This window comes from Stigmatopora argus, chromosome 13, assembly GCF_051989625.1.
Source record: "Stigmatopora argus isolate UIUO_Sarg chromosome 13, RoL_Sarg_1.0, whole genome shotgun sequence".
Lineage (NCBI taxonomy): Eukaryota > Metazoa > Chordata > Actinopteri > Syngnathiformes > Syngnathidae > Stigmatopora > Stigmatopora argus.
The window spans coordinates 12,482,842-12,507,664 of NC_135399.1; the positions used below are offsets into that span (position 1 = coordinate 12,482,842).

Sequence of the window (24,823 nt, forward strand, 5' to 3'; positions counted from 1 at the left end):
TTCAAGAAACATTAATTCACACATTTTTTTAAGGGGAACAAACACATTACCTTGGAAAGATGGACTTCTCCTCAAGCCGTCTGTGACCTCGTTGTGTCCAAGAAGATTAGAGTCAAGAACAGGGCTGCTGGGTGTCGAGGGACCCCGGACTTCGGAGCATCTCTTGAGGCACAGGTTTGACTCTCTCCCCGTTTCCAGTTCTGTACTGACTTCATTGTTTTCCACTGGGAAATAGGAAATAACACCTGTCATCCACTAAACATGAAATTGGACATTGTTATTGCCATTTATTTAAGACTTACATTTCGGTGGCTCTGGTGTGAAAGAAATCCTTCTTTTAATACTCCTGGTACCTTCACCTTCCGAGTCACAGTGCTCAGGACTGGGAGGCTGCAAATACGTATACAATATTGTGTTAAGGCCTACTTCACTGTGGGTGTAACCTCTCTGGTAACATACAGGTAAAGAGCAAAAGCCCCACTTTATATATTTAGACTTTAGAATACCAAAAATCCATGTGGTGGCTTGTGATTCACCCCTATTTTCATATAAAGTTAGTTGTAAACTCATACTGGTTAAACAAGTTGCCATATCACGATTAGTCTTTCACCTTTACAGACTCATCTCTGAGATTGAAGGTCAGCTCCAGGTTGGCAAAAAAGTAGTCGGCAAACTCTGGATACATGTCCAACACCTCCAGAAGATCCTCACGCTGGATAGTGCTCATGTCGCAGTAACTCAAGGCCCGCACGTCAGCGTTGGACTTTCCAGGTTTGGCAAACAGATGGATCATTTCACCAAATATGTCATTTTTTCCTGGTAAAAAACATAGAGACAAATGATGAATATGCTGAGATTTGTGTTGAGTTTTTACAACATTTGAAAGGATTAACAACTATCCAATATGACAAACTTTGGAATGGTGCTGAAGTATAAAAAGTGAATTGTTCAGGGCTCATACAACCGCACTGTGAGTGAAGGTGTGTTATTATAAACCTATACATTTTGGCCTAAATGTAAGGACTTTTGCTTATTTTCGGTGGAGGTAAAACCCATACGTCATGTGGCGCATTGTGCTAAAATGCAGCTTTTGCCCTAAAGAAATAGAGCAAAGCAGTGCTGATCGAGCATGCTCTTGGTATCATACTCTACTCTAAACTCTTAAGTAGACTGATCAATGAGATCAGTGACATTTTCGGTGTGGATGTTTATAATTGGTTTGTGTGATTCAGCAGCCTATGCTTAAGCCTCATTGTGCCAGGTTTGGCTTATGAGGGCATTCATCTCATAGAAAAATGGACTTTTAATCTGTGCTCACCTGGCTTTGCTTCCCCCATGAAAGGCTTTAGTAGAATAACTGTTTACTACCACAATACATATGAACAATTCAGATGAAAAGATAATTGTTCATGAAATATAGACATTTGATAGATTTTGAAAATAATGAATGCTACATCGTCAAAAATCAGCCAATAGTTGTCCGTGCTTTTTTTAATGACCTTTTGTGGATCCACTTAAAACAAATGCTAGCGCCCTGCGTTTGTCACTGAATGGCTGTTGGAAAAAGGCCATGAGTGGTGAGGCCACAGTCTTGTCAAAATGTGTCAAAGTGAGACATTTACGCAGCAACTATTACTCATTAAAAAAAATAAAAAAACACTCCTTGGTTGTCAAAAAATCAGAGCGAACCCTTTTCTGGCGGATAATGTCATTGGTTTTGGAATGTGGGTGGAAGCCAGAGAAAATCAATTGGGTAACAAGCCTGAACTGAGATTCCAAACCTTGAATGTCAGTCCTGTGAGGCAAATATGCTTACTGCTCGCTACTATATACACTACCTAATAGGAAACATTAAATTCAGTTGTTAAGATTAATACTTCTACTGACACCATGAATCAAAATGTCTATGTGAATGACAGCTCTCATACTGTAGCTCTTGTACAGGATCTCACCGGATTAACCGGTCATTACATAATGTGGCCAGTGAGTTGATCATGAATGCTGATGTCTGCCAATGCATCCCTAATGCACATGATGTGCTGTGGAATGTCAAAATGTCAAAACAAAATAGCACTTTAATACACTGTAGCCAGGATGTGGCATACTCACTGTAAATCATACATGTCCACTATTGCACTCATAACACAATTTGGGATCAATTTGTTGAAGACAATAAAGCAAACAAGGTTAACAATAAATTATATTTACCCAGGATGGCAACCACAATGTCATCTTTTAGGATTTCAATAGAGCCCCGGGATAGGAAGTAGAGGGCAGTGAGTACGTCGCCACTGTGGACCAGAGTGTCTCCAGGAGGGGCGTGAGTGGTCTTGAAGTGCATTGCCAAGGCCCTCAGGCAACCCTTGGTGGCTCCTTGGAACACTTTGCAGTTGTGAAGAAGATTATTGTTGAGGTGAAGACAGATATCTGCCTGCAGGCACTCTGGAAATCCTTTGAGCACCTATAAGGAGGGCAAAGTGCCCCATTCTAATCAATTTAAGAGCTTGTGCAGTGCATGAAAAACATCAAAGGGGAATCATATGTCATCTGAACGCTGCATACTATCATTTATCGTTTTTCTATCGCTTTTGTTCTCATTTGGGTCAGGGGTAAACTGAAGTCGCTTCTAGATTACTTAGGGCAAAAAATCTATTTGCATGAGTCATATGGAGAGAGAGGCATTAGTTTTTCGTGATTTTAAGATTCAAATTTTGGATTATGGATTCCTCAAAGAAAATAAGTGGAGAGCACGCAAATTCACTTACAATCGACCTCCAAATTTCAGAGCTATGAGTAGTAATGTCACAAGATTTTCCCCAAAATGAAAGACTAACGCTGCATAACCACCGATGCAAATGAAGGCTATCAGGTTGTGATATTGCAGCTCTCAGTCTTCGCACGTTTTCAGCAATTAGACATGTATAATTCATTTAGAGACACATTTCTCAGTTGATTTAACAAACCCTTAAAACCCATTTCTCAAAATAATCAAGGGGTTGTTCAAGTGGAACTTCATGATGAAGAGATGGTCCTTTTCTATTCCGCTATATCACGGCCATTTCCCAAAAGCATGCAGCATTGCTCCGGAGAGGCTTTCAATTAGGTTGGTGACTAGGAAGTACCAAGTCATCATTTCCACTTTATTACTTTTCTGTGCATTGTTTTAAAGAGCCATGCAGTGGATATGATGGTATCTTTACAGCAATAGATTGGAAAAAGAGGAAAATATAGTTCACATTTACTGCTGCATATTTAGTGTGAATACGTGTTTTATGAAATATTCACCCAGTAATTGTTTGACTTGATTTGCGCAGACCAAAGACATAGAGTAGATATAAAAAAGACGTTTCGGCTCCAAGTGTACACCACAATTTCCCTCATACCACAGCAATGCTGAAATAGTGACTCAATTGGCTATTGAATTAGATGAAATAATAAAGGGTAATACACACCTCCTGTTCTTGCCCATAAAATAAGAGAGTCCCAAAGGTAAAGCAGGCAAAAGAGAAAACACTTGTCCTTTAGATTTATGCATAAATGTGAGAAATATACTTTTTGTTTCTCTCTTTCTAATTTACCGTGTTCATGTCAATTCCATTGGTGTGAGCCCAAGAGTGCTGGAAGTACTCCTCCAGCCTCTGCCTCAGTGGATTGGGTATCTGATGAAAACGGATGAACTCTTTGACCCGTAACATTTGTGCGTGGTAGCGTGCCGTACCAGAGTACAACCTTTGGATGATAGCTGAGACGTTCCCAAAGATGCTGGCGTACATAAGTGCTGGAAGACAAACAATGAATGTTATTGGCTCCACCTGACAATCTCTTACCAGGTTTTTGGTTCTATGTTGCTGGCGAGTGGAGGTACTCACAGCCGATCAGCATGACACAAATAGAAAAGATCTTCTCCGAGTTTGTGTTTGGAGAAACATTGCCAAATCCCACACTGGTTAGACTGCTGAAGGTGAAGTAAAGTGCAGTGACATATTTGTCCTTGATGGATGGGCCAGAGCCAGGATCACTGTAGTTGTATTTCTTTCCTATGGAAACTCCCAGATTGTCCAGCCAGCCAATCTTATGCTCCAAGTAAGGCTTTTCCACATTGCCGATAGCGTACCATATGCAAGCGAGCCAGTGGGCGATGAGGGCAAAGATGCACATTAGCAGCATCAATACAGCGGCCCCGTACTCAGAGTAGCGGTCGAGCTTCCTGGCTACTCGTACCAGACGAAGAAGCCTTGCTGTCTTCAGCAGACCAATTAGAGTGGTTGTCTAAACACATGAAGAGGGTTTGGGGTTACTTGGGTTTAATAAAAGGAGGGGTAAAATTGTCAAAAACTTGCAATGTGCCATTAGTGAATTTAAAGGGAAATTAGAAGGTTTTTGCACATTGATCAAAAAGCTCTCTCTAAAATTCACCGGGCAAAATAACTGCACCAAGTTTAAAATGACTGCTTGTCTGCACTATTCATGAAAATAAGGGCCTTTTCCCACCCAATGCAAATTGCTGCAATAAGTCCAGTGTCATAAGGTTTTGTGATGTGCTGACAAGTGAAAACACACTTCCCACAAGGTATAACAAACAATCAAAATTGGACTCCAGTACTCTTAAGTTCCATAGTCTATTAATGTTACTGCAATTCATTGGGTTGACTTTTCTCTGTAATGCATGAGAAGCTTTATACAATTGTTTGCACGTATTATGCAATATTACAACAAACCTACAGTGGGGATTATTTGTAAGAAATGCAGCGCGGGCATTAGTGGCTCTGCAAAACAAAATTCTACTGAGGTTATTTAGTAGTCATTAACCAATGTAAAATACAGTTATCATACTCTATGTACAGGCAGCATATTTTGACAATAATGTGTGTGCCCATGGAATTAATTGCCTACTTTTGTGGTCGTCAGGAAAGCTACACATTTTACTGTAAGTAAAAGACATAAGCCATGGCAGATGTGATATCAGTTCATTCATGTTTATCTGCTTGGGGATTACGTAATATAGTGGCTAAAGGGGACTGTCTTTTTTTTTGTCCATTGGGGGAAAAAAATGATAATCTTAGATCAATGTTTTCACATTCGCTTGTCAATTTTGAGGTTGAGCTTTCTCTGGGTACTCTGGCTTCTTGCCCCATTCCAAAAACATGAATTTATTAAGTGCTTTTACTTGCGCCACCAATAACTAAAGATTTGAATCTCCAATTTTTCATTTTAGAGGGGATGGAATTAAACCTTTTATGGGTGCTGCCGTGAAACATTAGTGCAATGGCCGTTCAAGTATAAATCCCCAGCAGATTCATATTTTATGAAGATTAATGAATGCAATTAATGTACACTAACATGCAGATGCGCAGCACTGGCTTCCAAGTAAAGGAAAAGTGCTAAGTGCAAGATATCAAAATTATTAAGCTTTGATTTAAAGGACGAGTTATCTGCATTAGCTGCATTTTCTTAATGTATCTCTGCACTTTACTTAAAAAATGTTACCCAACTTTGGTACTGAGTGGCTTGAATGGTGTACAGGAGTGTAAATAGGTAATAATTCATGTTTGTATAATATTTTGCATGGAAACATCGCTATATACTCTTTTTTTGCAAATGATTTTTGGCTTGTACTGCATATTTTCAAGATAAACGTAGCTTTCTTTAGTAAAAACAAAAACGCTGCGATTGAGATTCAAGGAGACTCGCACAGCTGACTCAGCACCAGTGGTCAAAAAAGATGATTATGGTTTATAATCAGGAGCTTTTCTGGTGTAATGGAGTGCCTACAAAGCAAGATCAAGCAATGAAGTGGATCCAGAGCCATCAAACAAGCTGGCGAGCCTGGCAGCCAGCCTACCAATGACTATCTAACATCTGCATGTAAGCTGTGCACACGGCGCTGTTGGCCCCCTCGTCACATAAATGCATCAATGATTGCCATTTGGTAAGCCATTAATCCTTGTAAATGGATTCTAGAACGAGGACCATTCAAAAAAAAAACATGCAATTTAAAGTAATCCTTCCATAGCCGAGACAGAAAGACTTAGGCTTTAAGTAGTGGCCTGGGTGCACAAGTCTGGACTCAATAAAGAGATGACCAGGCAGGGATGACTAAGTTGCAGTAAAACTTTGCTCTTTTTGGAAAAAAAGGGTAAAAGATGAAAGAGATAACAAACCTCATCTGATCCCGAGCCGAAGATAAGCAGGTCAAAGGGAATAGCCGCCACCATGTCTATTAGGAACCAGCCTTTAAAGTAATGGATGGCTATCTTGGCCGCGTGGCTGACCACCTCCTCGTTCTGGTTCACGTACGTGGTCCTGAAGTTGATGAGAATGTCGATGATGAACATGATGTCAACGATGAGGTCCACTACATTTAGAGGGCTGCAGGAGTATCCGCATTCTCGCCTCCTCTGTTCCTCTTGATCGTTGAGAAGAAAGGCGGCAGAGTAAGGCGTGAGGATGGCCGTGTAGATAACCAGCAGTAAGATTAACCAGTCCCACACTGCTTTGAATGGGCTGTAATGCAGGATGGTGAATTTGTCGATGCGGTTTGTCTGAAGCTTGTACTCGGGCAGTACATCGGCTCCGAGTGACAAAACCTGGAGGAGACATTAGAAAGGGTTGCCTTGGAGAAATGTGTTTTCTGTATTTATTTATAAGTAGTACATTAAGATATAAGAATTCACCCATCTACACTCTTTTTTTAAATCCCAATGCTTTTTGGTTTACCCTCTTCCCCAAACAACTCTATCTGGAAACCCGAAAGTGATGCTTTGCCAACGTTTAAACAATCATTTTTCCTATTCACAGCTGTATTGGTCTCAATTCCCTAAGGAACTGAATGATTAATAATCTAAAAAATAAATATTTTGAAAAGTTTGATGGGAATAGATAAACAAAGGCAAAATGTTGCAGTCTTGCAAGAATAATGTGATTTTCATGATGGCAAATAGTCGTGGGTTTTCTCTGGTACCCTATTCTCGCAAAACTTAAACAACTAAGCATTTATTTTCAGTACTAGCGACCTTATTTAATTAGTTTGGTTCATTTTACTGGATTAACATTTGTCATATTTACGGTAGAAGCATCTGTACAACATCATTTATTACAAATAATGTATCATGTTGTACGGACTTCAGTTGGAGTAGTGCCGATTTCGATAAAAAGTTAACCATTGTATTTGACAGTGGGTAATCCTTGTTGATTACAAAGTGAAATTGCCAATTTTGGTAATTGTTCTTTTCCTAATTGCCCTCCCAAAGCGACTCTGTTAAATAGATCAATGTGGGAAAAGCCAATGTGAGTGATGAAGCCTTATGTGCAACCGTACACACTGGGAACAACAATGGCCTGACTTGAAAAGGACTTCAACATTCCTGATGTGCGAGTTGGGCGACATGAAAACAATTACAGATAAGGGCAAAATGTTTGCCTGTAGTCCCGGGGACAACACTGACATTTAAAGCATGTTCATTTTGTACTCTTGGGACACCAGTGGATGTGGCAAAATAGCTGGTGGATTACATGGACATATCTTTAGAGAGAGAGAAAGAGAAAAAAAACTACTTAAAGTAGGCAAACATTAGGTTTAATTTCCCCACATGAAAAAAAAAGTCTGGATCTTAAATTATTCAGTGTCCTGAGTCGTCCCCTGCTTTTGGCTTGATAAGACGTGGATGACAAAACCTCTGCTTGTGCTGCAGAAAAAAATGCACAAGTGAAGGAGTCTTTCCATTCACTGCACATTGCCCTATGTTTAAACCATGAATTATACAGGAGATATTCTAGAAGACGATTCACCACTCATGTCTTGGTGGCGTATCCCGACACTACACTCAAGTCAACAGGGAGGAAAAGCATGTAATGACCATCATGGTATGTTCATTTATAGCTGAGTGAAGCGTGTTTTTAAATATATAAAGGCTTCCCCCTGCTGACATCTACAATATCAAGAAATATTACTATGTAGTTATAACATTTAAGGTGATTTCCTCTACATTAAGGTAAATGATAATTAATGCCTTAATATACTACGATATGCAGACATTTGGCAAATAGTGAATAATCTGTCAAATAAAAGGCCTAATCTCATTAACCCTGCGTTAAGCATCTAACTGGGATTAGAAAGGGAGACAAAAATAAAAAAAAAGTTTTTTCAACTCATTATTATTCCTTTCCAGGAACAACCCTTCTCTCTTTTTGAATGTCAGAACACCACTGCTGGGAGTTTGGCAGCATCCCAAGTCAACAAACAAAGCGTGGCTTAGCCCTGAATTTTTCTGGGAAAGCTGCAAATTACCACCAAGCATTTTCAAATGAAGGATCACTGTCACTTCCAACTTAAATGGCTCACCTGTGTCACTTTTTCCGTGACATTGTGTGTCCTGTCTTTAACCTTCGGCGCGATGATTGTTTTTTCTGATGTTGGCGGGGAGTGAGTCTTCTTATCGTTCCCTTCCGAGAAGGTGAGCGCAATCAGTGGGATCTTGTTGATAGTGCTGTACTTGTTGATGTTGGAATCTGACGTAGAGCCCAGAAGGCTGGACTTAACGTGATTAAATGGGCCTGTTGATTTAACAATGCAAGGACAATACATGTTAAGTGTGGATGCGAACAGAAAGACAGGATTACAATGTGTATATGTGGAGGTACTGACTGCTGTCCAAACTAATGTTAAGTACAAATAATGCATATGCATATTGCGTTTACATGTTAGGATATCACAATGCAAAGAGGTCGGTTGTGAGTGGACAAATGTTTACATTATGTAAATGTGCAGCCTGATTTGTATTTTTATTTATGTATTTTCTTGGACTAACAAGTAGTTCTTCACATATGTGAAAGTACACAACGTGTAATTATGCATGTAAATGGGCTTACTGTTTTTATATTTTTTTATTTGCCGTATTTGTAAACAGGTTCATGGTCTAAATTATATCTGTAGATGACAAGACAGATGCTGTGGATGTTACATGGACCAACAGGGTTACGAGTTTCTGAATGGAGAAATAGGTGACTCACTGGCGTGTATTTATCTACATTTATTCATAAATAGATTATGTAAATGCATGTATACGTGCAACCCATACAGCCAGAAACTCAAATTATGTTTGGGATTATTTTTTAATCGTGCATGTGAATAGAGTGATGTGGATAAATGATTTCTGCAGATGAATGGAAAATACGTTCTCATTTTATGTGTGTATATGAATGAAAAGACTGGCAAATGTCATATGTAATTGATTTGGACAGACAGTTAAATTGTAGTTTGTAAAGGGACAGTCAAATGTTTGCATTATTTATGTGTGAATGGACAGCCTTTTATTTGACGGACACTTTTGATCAAGAGAACGGACAAGTAAATAGAAAAGCATGCGTACCTTCATTTGGATGACGATCCCTGAATATACTTTTGGAACTGGAACTGTAGCCTTCAATCTCATGGACAGACGATGCCCGTCTCATGCTCGCGACGCTTCCTCTTGGGAAAGTATTGGACAGGGAGCTTGAGGACTGGTGCACATCCGTCTGGTACAGTTTATTCCACAGGAGTTTTGGGGATGAATGGTCGAGTGGTTCTGGAGCCACGCTGGCTTGCGAGGAGTGGTGGCTGGAGCTGATGAGGGCGTGTGTGTCGTTGGCCTCGATGGGACTACAGATGCTCTTTGTGGGTGAATGGAAGTTTTGCAGGGCTACGGAGTCCTCATTGTCTTTGGGTGGGTCCACCATCACAGCATCGGGGTCTTCTTGTGGAAGAGATTGCTTGGTGTTCATGAGGCTCAAGGCAGCCTGGCGGAAGCGGAAAAAACGTCCTCCTAAAAATGGGGAAGGCATTTACTGCAAGTGTTTAAGTGTCAAGGTATAGGAATGACCTCAGTGTGGGAAAATACTGTCAAAGTACAGTGAAGACACATTAATTTGCAGGGGACGGAGAGTGGGTGGAGGCCTGTCATCTCAGAGTGTGTCAAAGAGACTTTAAAAGGCACTAAAGTCATTTTCCATTAAAAAACTGTTTCATGCATATATTTGTTTAATTATCTGATTGCAATCGCATTTGCAAGTTTAATCATTCTGCAATCGATATGTTTTGAAATTGGACATGGTAACACTATGCCTTATTATACAAGTTATGCCTTCGTTCTCACACACGCTCGTTAATATCCGAAGCACTGAAGACATGAGAAAAGGCAGGCACAAGTGTTTAAATAAACCATTATTTAAATGTATACATGTGCATTTCTGTAGTTCCGTACAATTAGACCAGCTCCATTCTTTTGTCATTGTCAGAAATTTAGATCAAACTACATCAAATCCCGTTATTTGTTATTAAGCTAGATGAAGTAAGGAGAATGTCATAGGCAATTCTAATTGAAACTTTTCACTCATTAACAATAGAATAGTAAGGAGATGAAAGTGAGCCCTCATGAGGCCCCCTCACTCATCATCTTCCTTCCTTCCACCCATAAATAATAAGTTTGCCATCTGTTTCCATACCTACCCTTCCTAAACACACTGATATTACTTCCCTTAAAAGCTTTTCAACATAGCTCAGAAACTCCTGGTGAGAAACGTATAGATACTCTATTCCGCAGGAGACCAACAAATTGTGGAATCCCACATCTACTACTTCGGATAAACAATACACAGTCTTTCATGTTGCTTTTAGCCTCGTGTTCTTGCTGGTTTCTAAAAATAACCATCTGCCTGTCTATCCAGACTGCACATGTGATTCAGTATGTGCTACTCAGCACCAGAATTCCAAAAACCTCATCTCCACGAAGCAAGGTATTGCACCCATAAAATGAAACAAGAAAAGGTTATTTGTTCATTTCATGCTACAATGGATTTAAAAACTGCAGGCATCCACATTATATGATGTTATTTTTATACTAAACTTCATGCAGCTCATTAGCCTGTAAAAATTCATAAATAAGCCACACTGGACTATAAGGGTTCAATGTGGGTTAAAAACTAGTAGCAGCAGTCAGAAAAGAGATGCTGATGCTAGTAGTCAGAAAATAAGAGCCAAAACCTTTTACTGTTTGAATTGATATGGTACTGAGCGCGATAAAAATCCCTCTTTATGCTAGACTCTCATTTCTTTCTGTCCACCTGAATCAATAATGAATTGATCAGTAAAAATAATGTTTGTGTTTAATTCTACCATTTTATCATAAGTAGCCAACCAAAGCTCAATGATGGGATAGAGTATGCCCAGCGGGTACCCTGTCCAATGATTTAATTTAATATGCTCCATTTGGGGGGGAAAAAGCATGAAAACAAATGTTAGTGAACAATGTTGTTATGCAATTCTTAAGACACCTTCAATGTAAGTTGAACACATCAGATCGCATCAGAAGCTGTCCAATCATCTACCCATGAATCCCCTTTCCTGAAGTGCGTTCACAAGCAATCAAATGTGATTAGTTATGTTAGATTTTATGTGGACGTGCAACACACGCGCATATTTACATTTACAAAGCAGAGCGCACACTCAGTGCCAGAGCAATTCCCGATGAATAAAAAAGACATCTTAGATGCAGTCAGAGAAGAGATGCTGAGTGCTTCCAAATATTAGATATTTAAATTTTCTGACATTCAAAAAAAGAGAAGAAAATACACATGCACACACATACAAAAGATGGCTATAGAAGCTCCCAAAAGACACACTTACAGATGGCTTCATTAAGAAAAACAAGATTTGGCTATATAAGCAGATCATTTCCTCCCTTGTGTGCCCACTGTGCATCTTTTCTATAAAACAACATTCACACACCACATAAATAATGTAATAATCTTTGTGAATAATTCATGCAGAATCCTTAAAAATCATTATGTGAAGCACTAGTAACTCCATATATTTTTAGGAACAAACCATTAAAAACATTGAACGATTTTTAAAAATTTCAAAGGCATTCTGCCCCCCCAAAAAACAAGAATTAAATCCACTATGCCAATGTGGAAATATGTTTTAAATTTTGCTGCACCATAGGAAATAATCAGAATTTGGAACCCCGAAAGTCGAATGTTTTAATGTTTGTTTATGGTTTAACATTCTGATGCCAAAATTATATACATTTTCCCCCTATTCCATTTCAGTAATCATTCAGAGAAATGTGAAGCCCACAGCATTTGACAGCTTAAGCTTTGCGTTTTTTTTTTCCTATCATGATTGTTGCCTTGCCTAAGACTCGCCACTTGACTTTGGTTCAGTGTTGTAAAATTGTCCCCTAGCTAGAAGCTTTTCTGTCCCTGACTGCAGTTCAGCTACAGTTTAAGAAGCTTTATAGATGTCACACTGCTGCAACATGTATCAAAAATTACGCTAACCACGACAAATTTCGGGAAACAGGATCTTTGCTGTGCTTTTTCTCACTCTCGTTTTAAAGCAAACCACGCATGGAAACATTCAACTCCCCCCAAATGGTTGGTGACCCCTAGTTAAGACAGCCAGGGGCTGGGTAGTTTCCTAAGGGAAATATTCTAAATTATGGGCAAAGGGGAAAATGGGAACATGTAATAATTGCATTCAACAGCATCACTAAAATTCTTCAGCACCATTTTGTGGTATCTTTGTGCTCACAGACAAACCTTTGATGCCAACTTGTGTGAATTTGCAACAAAGCAGCGTAACTATGCCCTTTACTTTTTAATATTGCACGTAAAAAAAGGGATTAGATGGCGACAGTTTGACTATGTAACAGATTATTTACACTGTTATTTTTAGGCCAAAAGACCAGGACGATGGAACAGATTGTTTTTGACCTTAAACTTTCCTCTCTGTTTATTGTCTCTCTCTTTTTTTGTTGCCTTTGCTAGAATATTTTGAAGGTGTTACGGGATTATATCACTGCAGACAGCTGACTGAATACTCACTTTGATCAGACTTTGTGGGCGATGCGGGGCTTATCTTCTCTGTGGAGTTGTCGCTCCCATCATCCAAAACGTAATCAAAATTCAGGATGAACATCATCACCACACCTTCCTCATTCTTCACTGGGATGATATGAATGTTACACTGGAAGTCTGACCCTGGGGGGAAAAGAGAGTATAATGCTGACACCATTCATTATTCTTCTCCTAGATAAAAAAAATCCTTCTGGTTTCCTGTGGATCTTTGATGGAAAAAAAAAGAAAAGTACTTGATCTGATTTAAAGGTCAATGCCTGCATGTCAGAACCCATGAAAATATCTGCGCTAACCCCTAAGGGTTAATCCATGTGTATCTATATGTTTATTTGCCCTCTAAATAAGATGGCACATAGAAGTATATTCGTCTGACAGCATTTTGCACCATTAAAAATGATTGATCACAAGCAAGGGGAAGATTAGAGCCAATCTGAGGGTAAAAATGTGCTCAAAGGAACAATCACGACAAGTGAGCATCACGTGAGGCAGTAGAGCAGAAAAGCATCCGGCGTCTAAACTTAGACTTGAACCCGGAATATCCTCAATTCACAATTCTGCAGTTTTTTTTTTGTATCTGGGGAAGCGAAGGCTATTGATGCCTAAAGACATCACGCCCATCTACTCACTAGAGCCTAAAAACAAGAGCGCATTATAGTCTGAATGCTGCAGAAATCTTACATTGATGTTTTACTTAATGAAACAGAAGACCATGTGCTTGCATTTATCCCATTCTTTTAACCTGACTAAATATTTTGATTGACAGCCTTCAGAAAAAAAACCGTCCAGAAGTCAATTGTTTTAATGCTTTCTCTCCTCTCCCATGTTTTGGTTCTCTGACCCAAAGAGGACACACACTCCAACACACACATTAGCCGTGCTCTCTGTAATCTCCTCGGGGCTCAACAGACACCCTGCCAGTAGCATTCATTAGCAGTAGACTTGCTGTCTGACTAAATATAACAAGCTCGGTCTCCCGCTACATGCCAGTGTTGTGTTGGAAGGATTTCGGTGCAGAAACTCCCAGAAGTGATGTCCTCACTGACAGTATGATAATGTGATTTGAAAGTGTGCACACGAACAAAGTATTTTGGGATGCAACCACATTTCGGCTTATTAATTTCAGTGCGCAGCTGCATGTTGTTGGCTTAAAAGACACACACACTCATCTTGTATTATCGTGGGGATAACAAGACTTTTTACTTCTCTTTCTGTCAATATTCAGGATGGATGAAAATGATCTCAGTCATGATCATTTATTTTGTCCATATTTTGGAAGTTTCATGCCTGATATCAATAGAAAATACAAATGTGCGTCAGCTGAGTTAATTTTGTTTTGTTTCACACTGTAACATTTGTTGAGATTAAAATTCAATGCTATATATATTTCTATTAAGCATGACTAAGCTCTTTGAGGCCAGTGTAGCACTTTAATATTAAAAAGTAAAACACAACGTAGTTTATTAGTGCTTGCATTAAGTCAATGTATTCAATAGAACATACTAACACTTAATTAAAACCTTTTTTTTATAGTTGATTTTATACTTGTAATATAGTCAACTTGTTTTAGGGTTTTTGATGTTGGGTCTGACGACAGATTAACTCATGTGTCGACTATTTCCTAAGGGAAATACTGTTTTGACATCCAAACATATGTGAAGTCGACAGTCATCCTTTGCCTAGAGGTTCCGCTATCACAGAGGACATAAGACTGGTCAAATTGACATTGGAATTTTAAATGAATGCATGGAAAGCCAAACTGAGCATTAGCAGAATCATTTGTAGGAAGAGAATAAAAGAATAAGAAAATGGCAAACCTCAGCTACTATATGGGGGGGTCACTGTATACCTTTTCTTTTTGATGTCATTAAATTGCAGTGGTGGGCTCAATGAAAATATGGTGCTGTCCTGCCTTTTAAAAAAGCATTACAATTCTGAAAATTAATTCACATGCTACCAACCTATGAAAGCCATGCTGTGGAACACAATGTCCATGGGGGGAAAACAGATGCTGCAGCTCCCTTAGCACTTTCTTTCCTCTTGTGTGTACCAGAAGTCTAAATGCTGCAATCTGTCGAGCAGAACTGTAGATAACCTTGTGATTATGTAAAACTATCTTCTGATATGTACAGTAAACACATCTAAATGTCCTTCCTTGAACTTTGCTAGCCGTGATGGAGACTTGAGGGAGAATCTTCAAAGCAATAAATGAGCCGTGGTATAACACGATACATTTTACTTTAAAAAGGTACCGACAACCCATTTATGAGATGAAATGCAAGGCTTTTCTAATAGAAAACACGGCTGACTGTGTTGCGTATTAGTCATAATTGGACACAATGCAATAATGGTTCTCATTGTGCTGCCAAAATGAAAATTATATTCGTTTGTTTTCTTTCCAGTAGAAGAAAAAACAGTGCTGCTTAAAGGCTTAACGATGGGGGGTCCCTACTCATCTGGTGTCCTGCTGAATGTCATCTCTGCCAAAATGCTTCAAAGAGACACCTCTTTAGGATTGTGAGAAGTGAGCAATCAGCAGTGTATCTGATCTCATAATATGCAGTAAAAAGGCTGTCATCTTTTAATATGTGTTAGTGCTCTATTATTCCATAAACCGCTATTCAGCTTACATGTTATCATGATTTTATTATTACATTGGTAGATTCATTCACAATATTCATTCTTTTCTGAGTGCTCAGATCCAGGTTGTTATGGAATGTCTGTAGGGAAATTCCACCAGGATTTAGCTCTGCTGTTTTGGAATAATTAATTATAAAAGCAGATTTTCTACAAAGGAGACTCGGTGTCATTGGGATTTGATGATTGCATCAAAGTTATCGCTCTAAACTTCTGTTCACCCACTTTAAACCTCTTGATGTGGTGTGCACAAGTCTCAGTGTTCATGTTTTTGCTAAAGCAGAACTATTAATAGACAATGTTTAAATTCAAGTGATTTAAAACTATTCACAGTGGGTCAGTGTCAGATTTGAGAAAAACTACATCAATTTGACAGTAGCACCAGTTTTTTTTTCAGGATTCCCTTCACCTTGCCTCAGGCCTCATTTCCAGTTTAAGACAAATTGCCTCGTAACAAGTTGACCCCAACAAGGGAACCAACGTTGAACTTTTGCGAACAGGGGCTTTAATTAAGGTAGTGGAGATTATGAACAGTTCCAAATTGTAATGTTACTTGAGGTTAATCGGAGTGAAGTTAAAGTTTAAACCGTGGTAGGTGTGTGCTGAGTCTCATTTTTCATTGGGTTTAACCAGATTTGTTAATTTGGAACACAGCCATATTCTAACCATGTGGGGGTATGCACATAAGCACATTACTTTAAGTGTGTGACTGTTGAAGTGGAACTGTTGGCATTCAATCTTTTTTCTTAATGGATGACACTGCTGCGTGCAGTTGCACCTGACATATGGAAGCAAAAAGGTTGAGTTGTGAGATCATCAATTATGAATTTAGAGCTGCTAAACGTTGACTGCTCCCCCAAAAAACAAGAAAGAAAATCGATCATATGTTCTACCCACTTGAATGAGAGGATCCTTAATATGACTTGGCCTCCGTTTCCTGATGGACATTTCATTACTGTTGATTCTATTTCCATGATCAATTATTTAAATATCACTGTGACATGAAGGGATCTTTTAGACAATGACTCACCGGCCCAAATTAGACCGCTCTCTTTGAACTATTTTAATCAATAATACATATGGGAAATCATTTCAATCATGCATTAATCCCTCCTTCTTACAGTAATTGCGTAATCACTTTTTTATTTTTATTTTTTTAGGCATGGCAGAATTGTAAATGATACGATGGATACAATTAGACTTTTTATCCCCTTATTATTGAGAAATGAGTTTTTATCTCTGACCGCATTTTCACTTTGGTTTTCCTTTATGATTTTGCCCTACCCCATTTGAGGGTATTGTATCGTGGTCTCCTATTAATCTCCATAAAATGATCCGTTTCAGTCAGGTAGAAACACGAGTAATAATTTTGAGCCTGCTTTTACCATTCCGGTCGTTTTCTACGAAGGTTCGACCCACACCGTGGCTTTTGAGAATTACGGCCGCAGACCATTGCCTGCTAGTGATCTAGTTTGATGAATTATGACGTGATTTAGGTCCAGGGCTGTTCTGGTTAGGCCAATACGCAATGATCCCCAGGCATGAAGAGTAGGGGATGTGAGCTATTGAGTCTTTGGGCCTTGTGGCCATATCTAAAGTGCTTGCAGCTATGCATACTGGCCTAATTTCATCTTCAATCAGTGTCACTACAGTGTCGGGGGATAACTAGCATCTATATTCACATTATCGTTTGTGGTCACATTTATTAAATCATATTATTTTACCATGCCATCTTTTATTCTGCTTAATTTAGCAGAAATGTTGGCAGGCTGAATGGAATGGATGGTAAAAATTTAAATCGGCACACAGCAACTGATTAAAAGAAAAAATAGACAGATGGTATGAAGGGAATATTAGATGACTACCTCCAATACAAGCATCCTTGGGGACTAAAATAACTGGGTGGGTGAACATTCCAATGTAATAAAATCTGAGGAACTGTGTTATATTGCTCAAAACTCAAAGCAAATAAACATATTTTTCAAACATTCATACCTAGTTGTCAATTCAAATTCAAGCGTAGAAGATGAGTTGAACATGTCCAGGAGTATGCAGGTAGCAATTTTATTTATTATTCAACCATTTGCTCACCAGGGAAAAACAAACAACTTTGATTCCATCCTGCTCTGTTGTTTTGAAGTCAGTGGTGGAACATCAGTGGGTTTTACAAAATGCAGCCATTTCTCATAGAAATCTGTATGCGTACTTTGTTGCTTGCATGTCTAAAATGATGCATTATTTGTAGTGTTTGTGTTTCGGTTAACACGTTACAGGGGACTCATTTAGTAAACCATTTGTTTGATTAAAAAATATAAACTTTAGAGTTATGGGAGCCATAACCAAAGTGGATTTGTTTTTATTTATATTTCATTTAAATAAGAATTCCCCTATAACAAATTGCATTTTTATTTCTAGCTAAAAAATAGAATTTAAAAAAAGACATTTACATTTAAGCTTTAATAGTGAAATTGATTGATTGTGACTTGTCATCTCACAGTCTATGCATTTAAAATGAACTCTAATAAGAAACGCTGCGTTCGAGTTTCTTTACATTTTGGGAGACACCAAAGAGGGCAGAGGGCGCTGAAAAATTTATGCACTGTTTTTGCAGGTTGTGCATCCTAGTGTCCTGGAGAACACCTTGTGCTTTCTTTGGCTGTCCGCGGGTGTGTAGTGGACCCATGCTACTAGACTCCTGTGCATTCGGACCCCTTGGTGGGGAGTCACCTATGAAACCTTACACCCACGCATGCCACATGTCCCAGATCATTCAACACGGTTAGCTAACCTGCCGCTGTTATGTAGCCATTATCCATTTAACTTCTCCCTACTTTTCGGTGTCAGCTTCCTTTTGTTAAGACTTGCTCGGCTACAAAGTATTATTACACTCAGTGGAATAGGATAGCTTTATAGAGCCATCAAGGGAAAGCATTTATCTCATTGATTATGTATCGTCATTGGATTTTGCTGCCCTTTTTGCATCGCCCACCTAGAAGCAGATGTTAAATTTTATGTGATGAATGTCAACTTGGAGTTAACTAGTTGATGATATTATTGACATCTTGGAAATCCAGTACAGCAAAAACTATTTTATCTGATGTGTATAATATGTTTATCGATTTTGAGGTCATGTATTGATCAATTTCTGTTAAAAAAAAAGTCTCGGCAAGTTTGGTAACCATACAATTACAGACCGACAGTCAGACAAATAGATTACAGTGAATTAGATTACAGTGAATTAGAGCATAATTCAGTCAAGGAAAAATATAAAATACATTATCCTTTTGCTCTTGAAACAACTCAGTGTAATGGAGTCGACTAAAAGCATCAAGCATAACAAATTGGCTAATGAATTTGAAGATATGAATGGAAATCATTGGCAATTCAAGTTTTGGGTCCTGTAAACTACATTGCTCATTTTGCTTGTGAGCTGAATAATTCTGTGAAAACGTGCTGATCGATTGCTTTAGAGTGGAAACTTTGGATTTTTACCACAAACATTTTTCTGCATCCATTTTGGAAGACCTTCAATACATTCACATCTACGCATTTCCAAATCAGAAATGCGATGCACACAAATGTACTGACAGACGACCAAAGAAATTATCAAGATAAATGTGACAGCACTAAAAATGTCATCTAAGGCAACCATTGAGACAGACAATAAAATAATAAAGCCATCCATTCATAACATTGTTTTACATTATCCTCAATGAACCAGCAAGCAGCCTTCTGGGTAACAAACACGATCTAGCTACTACAAATACAACCAAACCCAACCCCCCATCATACACACACTTTCGTTAACAAGTCGTGTTGACAGAGGTCCGCGCTCTAATCTAGTTTGATGTCCTTTGTACCGTGTATGTGTGCGCAAGAGAGATTCGTGACGAGCATTAGGTGCTGGTAAAAGTGGGGGTTTGGTACAAAGGGATTATATGATATGAATGAGAAATGATTGCGGGAAACGCGTTTTGTTTACGGAAAAAACGTGACACACGGTCGCCGTGCTGAAATTTTTGAGCGCTTCAAACCAATAGGCATCATCGACATGAATCTTTCATTTCCTTACAGTATAGCCTTGTGCAGAGACCCAACCTCCATACCAGTTTAATGCATTTGCTCTGTAAGCTGCTCATTCCCAGTCACGGTGCTGTCAGCCCTGCCATCTTTATTCATGAGCACACATGCGCCGTCTCAACTCCTCTGAGGAGTATTAAGAGTTGTGTCTTGAAGCCGAGGATTGGGAAACGACAGTGAGTGCCGCTGAAGGTTTCCCAGGCTCTTATCCTCCGCTTTCTTAGGCGCATGATGTTAAGATGGAGCGCGGCTCAAGCATGGCGGATTGTAGGACGGGAGAAGGGGGGTGAAGGGATTTTGAGGAGAACTTGCCTGAATATCCCGCTTGTCAAAAACCCCGAGATGTTCGTGCCTCGGTTAACGGGCCCTTGAGTGCTTTGTGTAATTGTCTCGCGTGTTTGAGAAACAATCTATTTCTGCTGTGGAGCAGCTGGCTCGTGGTTTGCTTCCGATTAACAAGAAGAGAGAGAAAGGCAAGGGTTGTGTAGGCTGATGGTAGATTAAACATGTATCCATGGCCTAGAATCTAATCAATTAAAAATGTAAGAATCTGGGGTTGTATGATTAAATAAAATATGTTTTCTCCCTCTTACATCAACTCTTTGGAGTGTCAACTGGAAAGGAGAGCGACGAGCAAAACACACAAATGCATGAAACAAGGGAAAAATTGCTGGCAACACTAAGTCATGCTGACCACAAAAAGCTCAAGCGAGAGCACGCCAGGAGGTGGTCAATCTGCGGATTGGTGCCACTGAGCGGCGGGCAACATCGCATTAATTCGCTCTGACTTGGGATCGTTGTCTCTGCAGTGTGCCATTCATGGCCGGGCTGGGATACGCCGCCAATGAATGGCGAGCAACGCTGTTATTGTCAGAGCCAAAACCTGTTTGCATTAACCGAGGGCATTTCTATGCAAAGCTGCCAGAGCTGGAGGCATCACATGCACGGCAATATTACAGATTAGTGAACTGATCCATGCTCTAATAAGGCTACTGTGAGCCGTGTCTGAAAACAACATGGGCTAAACCATGGATGCTTTAAAAAGCTCCATGCCTGAGTCCTAATGAGGGTGGAAAATACTGAAGAATCAGTAAATTGTTTTTGTCTTCAAAATTCAAGATTGCAAAATGGTAGAAAAACTTAGCCGTGTCTCCTCTAATGTTCTCACATGAATTCTACCACTATCATTCACACACAGCAGAAGCAAGCCTCTTAAACCATGAATGGGACCATTCATATGCAATATTGCACTCAAAGTTACATCCAAACAAGAGCTGCATCAAGAAAGTATCCTTCATAAACACCATAATGTGCATTTTCTTTCCACCGAAGAAATATTATCCCAGCAGAGCTTAATATTGTGGTTGGAGAAGTCTGCTGCACTGTATTATACTCTCTGACAGTATGAAATAGTTCCTCAGACAGTTTTGTTCTTTTAAATAATCCTAAGAGAACCAATGTTGCAAATGCTTGTACTTGTTCATCTTGTAAAAAATGTTTTATATCTTAAGTTAATCGCATTTGGCTTACAGTTTCCTTTGTATTCATATAAATGCCGATTAAAGTCCAAAAGTGGTCACCAACCTTTTTGAAATGAAGAGCTACCTTCTGTACAGGGTTGCATGTTTGATAAACACTTTTCAAACAACAAAAAATTAAATCATCTTAACTTAAAAAGCACAGTTTAGGTTTAGCATAATATGGATATACAGAGTACACAAACCAGTTACGTAATTGAAGCAGTTTTTAGAATAACCTGCTCTCTGGTGTCCCCTGATTTACACAGTCTTAATTAAAAAGGAAATTGAGCCGACAATATAAACCAGTTCAGTTTGACAGCACTGCGATATACGCACACTTAATAATCACAGTTCAAAACGTAACAGTATACTAGACATAGCTTATTGCCCAAATTACATTTAAAAACAGTGATTCCAACATTTTGGCTCCAATTGTATTAATGGCTATTTTAAAACCAACTCGCCACAAAAAGGGGACAGGTAGAACGTGTGAACAAATGGTGTTTTCTCATGCTGAACCACCTCATTTGGCAACTCTAGCTATAGGATTGGGTTGTTTACAGATTAGTGAATGTAGTGGTTTTGGTCAGATAAGAGGTGCGTGTTTATGTGTGTCAAGGGAAGCTGAATTAAAGTGGCTGGAAAATGGCAACATCCTTATTTAATTGTCTTCAAGTATTACTTTCTCCTATCTCTGCCAATGAAGTATGATAATGAGCAGCACATTCCAATTTTATTTTGTCAGATATTTTTCCATTTTAAATATATGGGCCTAGGTAAAGGTAGGCAAGCTGTTTTCATGTTACATTTTTGTGGTACCAGGTGGATGAATGTAAGGACACCAGCTGTCCCATCCACCTGATATCAATGTTCCCCAAAGGACGTCACCAATGTTTGGGTTAGGGGTGAGTGTAAGCGATACGGGACTTAACAGCGACGCTCCACTAACAACGGCAATATCAGATCACTCTCGTAGGGATGATGTGTGCCTCTTGTTACTGACTCAGACTGTGTCTTGTCCAGTTGACTGACAAAAGCCATCTCTTGGGTTGCATGCTACCCTACGCAGCAAAAGGTCAGTGACTCACCGTCCTTGCGGTGGTACGTGATCTCCACCTTGCGCTCCTCGGAGCCCTGCAGAGCCAGGGACACCTGGCCGATGGCCTCCTGATCCGTCTGGTCGCCGTGGAGGAACTCGCAGTTGCACGGCTTCTGCATGATGTCCGGCCTGGAGAAGCCCGTCATTTCACAAAAGCCGTCGTTGCAGTATATGATTGCACAGTTTTCCACCCTGGCATTGGCTATCACAAATTTACGGTCTGCGGGGGTGAAAAGAAACGTGAGAGCCCAGCTCTGTGGTGCACCTGACCTTGGAGGTGCTGTGTGCAATAGTATAAGTGAGTCACATGAAGGTGTTACTTTCACCTTGACACTAAAGTAGTAACATATTAAAAACCTAAAAGAGAAAAAATCTGAAACATTATCATTATGCTTCTATTGCATTATGTCTAAAACAGTATACTACTTTGGATTCCTTAATACAACAAAATACAAAAACATTCAACATTGGCAAAGGTCAATGCACTTCAAATGGTACTTACTCTGACCCTCGAATTTCCGGATAATTATCCCAAGAAATGTGTTCTGTGGAGCAACGTGTCCTCTTCTCACCGGCATGTTTACTCGCAGGATATTGCGCACTTTGGCGCAAGAAAAAAAGCCAAATCTCCCTTGGAGAACTTACAGATGTTGCCAGTTCGCGGTACCCTCTTCCTCCACAAGCATGCTGTGCCCCAGCTGCAGCTCCACGCAGCCTCCCTCCTGCCTTCCTTCACTTTAAATGACCTTCTCACTTGTTTTATCCCGCTTGTATGTAGGAGCAGGTGATCTCTTCCTCTCCGACAAGGCGCGCGCACTCGCTCGGCTTTGCTCGATTTAATTGTATTTGGCCAAGCATCTCGCATTTAGGGAGGGGGAAAGGGGGAAGGACAAGAAGAAAGGGATCTTGACGTCCTCGGTGGCTGAGTGTGGGCGCGCGTTCGCGGCGACTGGTCGATGATGCGTCCCTGCCTGGTGACGTCTCTCCCAAGGGGGCTTATAGTTGCCTCTACCTCGCTTGGACGACTCCCACTCTGGTGCCGAGGTAGGATTATCTGCGACTGTACATGCTTCCCTGAGGGAGGATAAAAAAAGCAAGCAAATGAAAGCAATTAAATGACACGTTTTGCATAATACGAGGCTAATTAATGTATTGCGACTCAAACTTTTTAAATAAGTGCCATCAAGATAGGATGAATTTTGTGATAGCAGAAATGAAAGAACGCATATATATATATATATATATATATATATATATATATATATATATATATATATATATATATATATATATATATATATATATATATATATATATATATATATATATATATATATATATATATATATATATATATATATATATATATACTATAAAGGGATATGGAGAAAGGCTATAATACCTGCCAAGTGCCTTAACTCATTTGCTACCAATGACCACATGCGATAGATGTTAAACACATTTTGGTTCCACATGAAAATGGAAATATATCCCATACTACTTTTGCTGTCTTCATCTAGGAAAGCGCTTCTTTTCCATGCAGTTATTCACCCATACAGGCTGAGGGTTGTAGGAATTCAACCAGAAGGTTTGGTGATCCAGATTAATAACATTAAAGCGGCTCATTCTCAGATACAAACAGTATGTAGGACTAGCAATACCCTAATGAGTACTCCAAACTCATCATATCAAACATCATACAATGAGGTCATTCCCAGCTGTTAGGTTGATTGACTCATTGGCCGTTTTGATCTTATTACCTTAGAAATTTTTGATGAATGTCAGAGTTTGGCTATGTACAAGATCCACTCTAACCCCAAACATTAAATGTCTTTCAAAGCACATTATGTTGACATAAAATACAAGTCATTGATTTATGCTCTTCTTCTATGCTAATTGTAATCCATTAAGTTCACAGACGGCTTTTAAATGCAACATAAAACAAAGTGCACTGAAGTTTTATGTGCCTTGAATTTATAATTCAGTTCTTGCGCAAATCAGTCATTCTTGAAATCGGAGTGCAGCTGTTCACTTTTTGTTGATTTATACATGGCATGTTTTGAACCACCAGCACTCAATTGCTTTTAACTTCAAACATATTGTTTTATGAGCAAGGTAAATCCATGGATTAATCAAGCACTGAAGTGCAAAGTATCTCTGTACTACATAAGACCCTGTTTTTTCGTTTTCTTTTCACTTCTCCACTTTGTGGCACTTGAGGAACTGTCCGTGGTCCTGATAATTCTGCAGTGATATTAATTATAAGGACACTCCATGTTGCCATCAGTTTTTTTTCTTTTACTTTGTAATTGTATTTTAAAATGTAATTGAGTGAATTAACCCCAAGTTTGCTTAATTAAAAGTAAAAAGACAGGTGTTGTTAAATTCTCCCAGAAATGACAAGCTTCCCTGTAAAAATGCTTAGTTACAGTGTGAGAGTAGATGGAATTTGTTATTTTCCGCCTCTGGAAACAACACACGTGACCTCACCACAAATTAGTATAATACTTTCATGTTTTGTTTTGTTTTCTACCACCTGATCCGCTGGGGTAACTATGAAATAAATAATGCCTGCTTTCATGAGGTTCAGAAT

The 24,823-nt window shown here is 39.2% G+C and overlaps 1 protein-coding gene across 1 annotated transcript in view; it reads right to left on the reverse strand.

The window, feature by feature from the left end:
- Positions 1 to 23,287, reverse strand: part of kcnh7b (potassium channel, voltage gated eag related subfamily H, member 7b) — a 29,248-nt gene extending 5,961 nt beyond the window's left edge. Inside the window, exons 1-12 of the mRNA XM_077617182.1 lie at positions 22,733 to 23,287; positions 22,220 to 22,450; positions 12,865 to 13,020; positions 9,369 to 9,803; positions 8,342 to 8,553; positions 6,162 to 6,587; positions 3,870 to 4,269; positions 3,579 to 3,778; positions 2,209 to 2,461; positions 611 to 816; positions 303 to 390; positions 51 to 224 (exon numbers count right to left, since the gene is read on the reverse strand). Coding sequence (XP_077473308.1) covers positions 51 to 224; positions 303 to 390; positions 611 to 816; positions 2,209 to 2,461; positions 3,579 to 3,778; positions 3,870 to 4,269; positions 6,162 to 6,587; positions 8,342 to 8,553; positions 9,369 to 9,803; positions 12,865 to 13,020; positions 22,220 to 22,450; positions 22,733 to 22,808 — 2,857 coding nt within the window. The 5' untranslated portion in view covers positions 22,809 to 23,287. The remainder of the gene's footprint in view (positions 1 to 50; positions 225 to 302; positions 391 to 610; positions 817 to 2,208; positions 2,462 to 3,578; positions 3,779 to 3,869; positions 4,270 to 6,161; positions 6,588 to 8,341; positions 8,554 to 9,368; positions 9,804 to 12,864; positions 13,021 to 22,219; positions 22,451 to 22,732) is intronic.
- Positions 23,288 to 24,823: the final 1,536 nt, after the last annotated feature.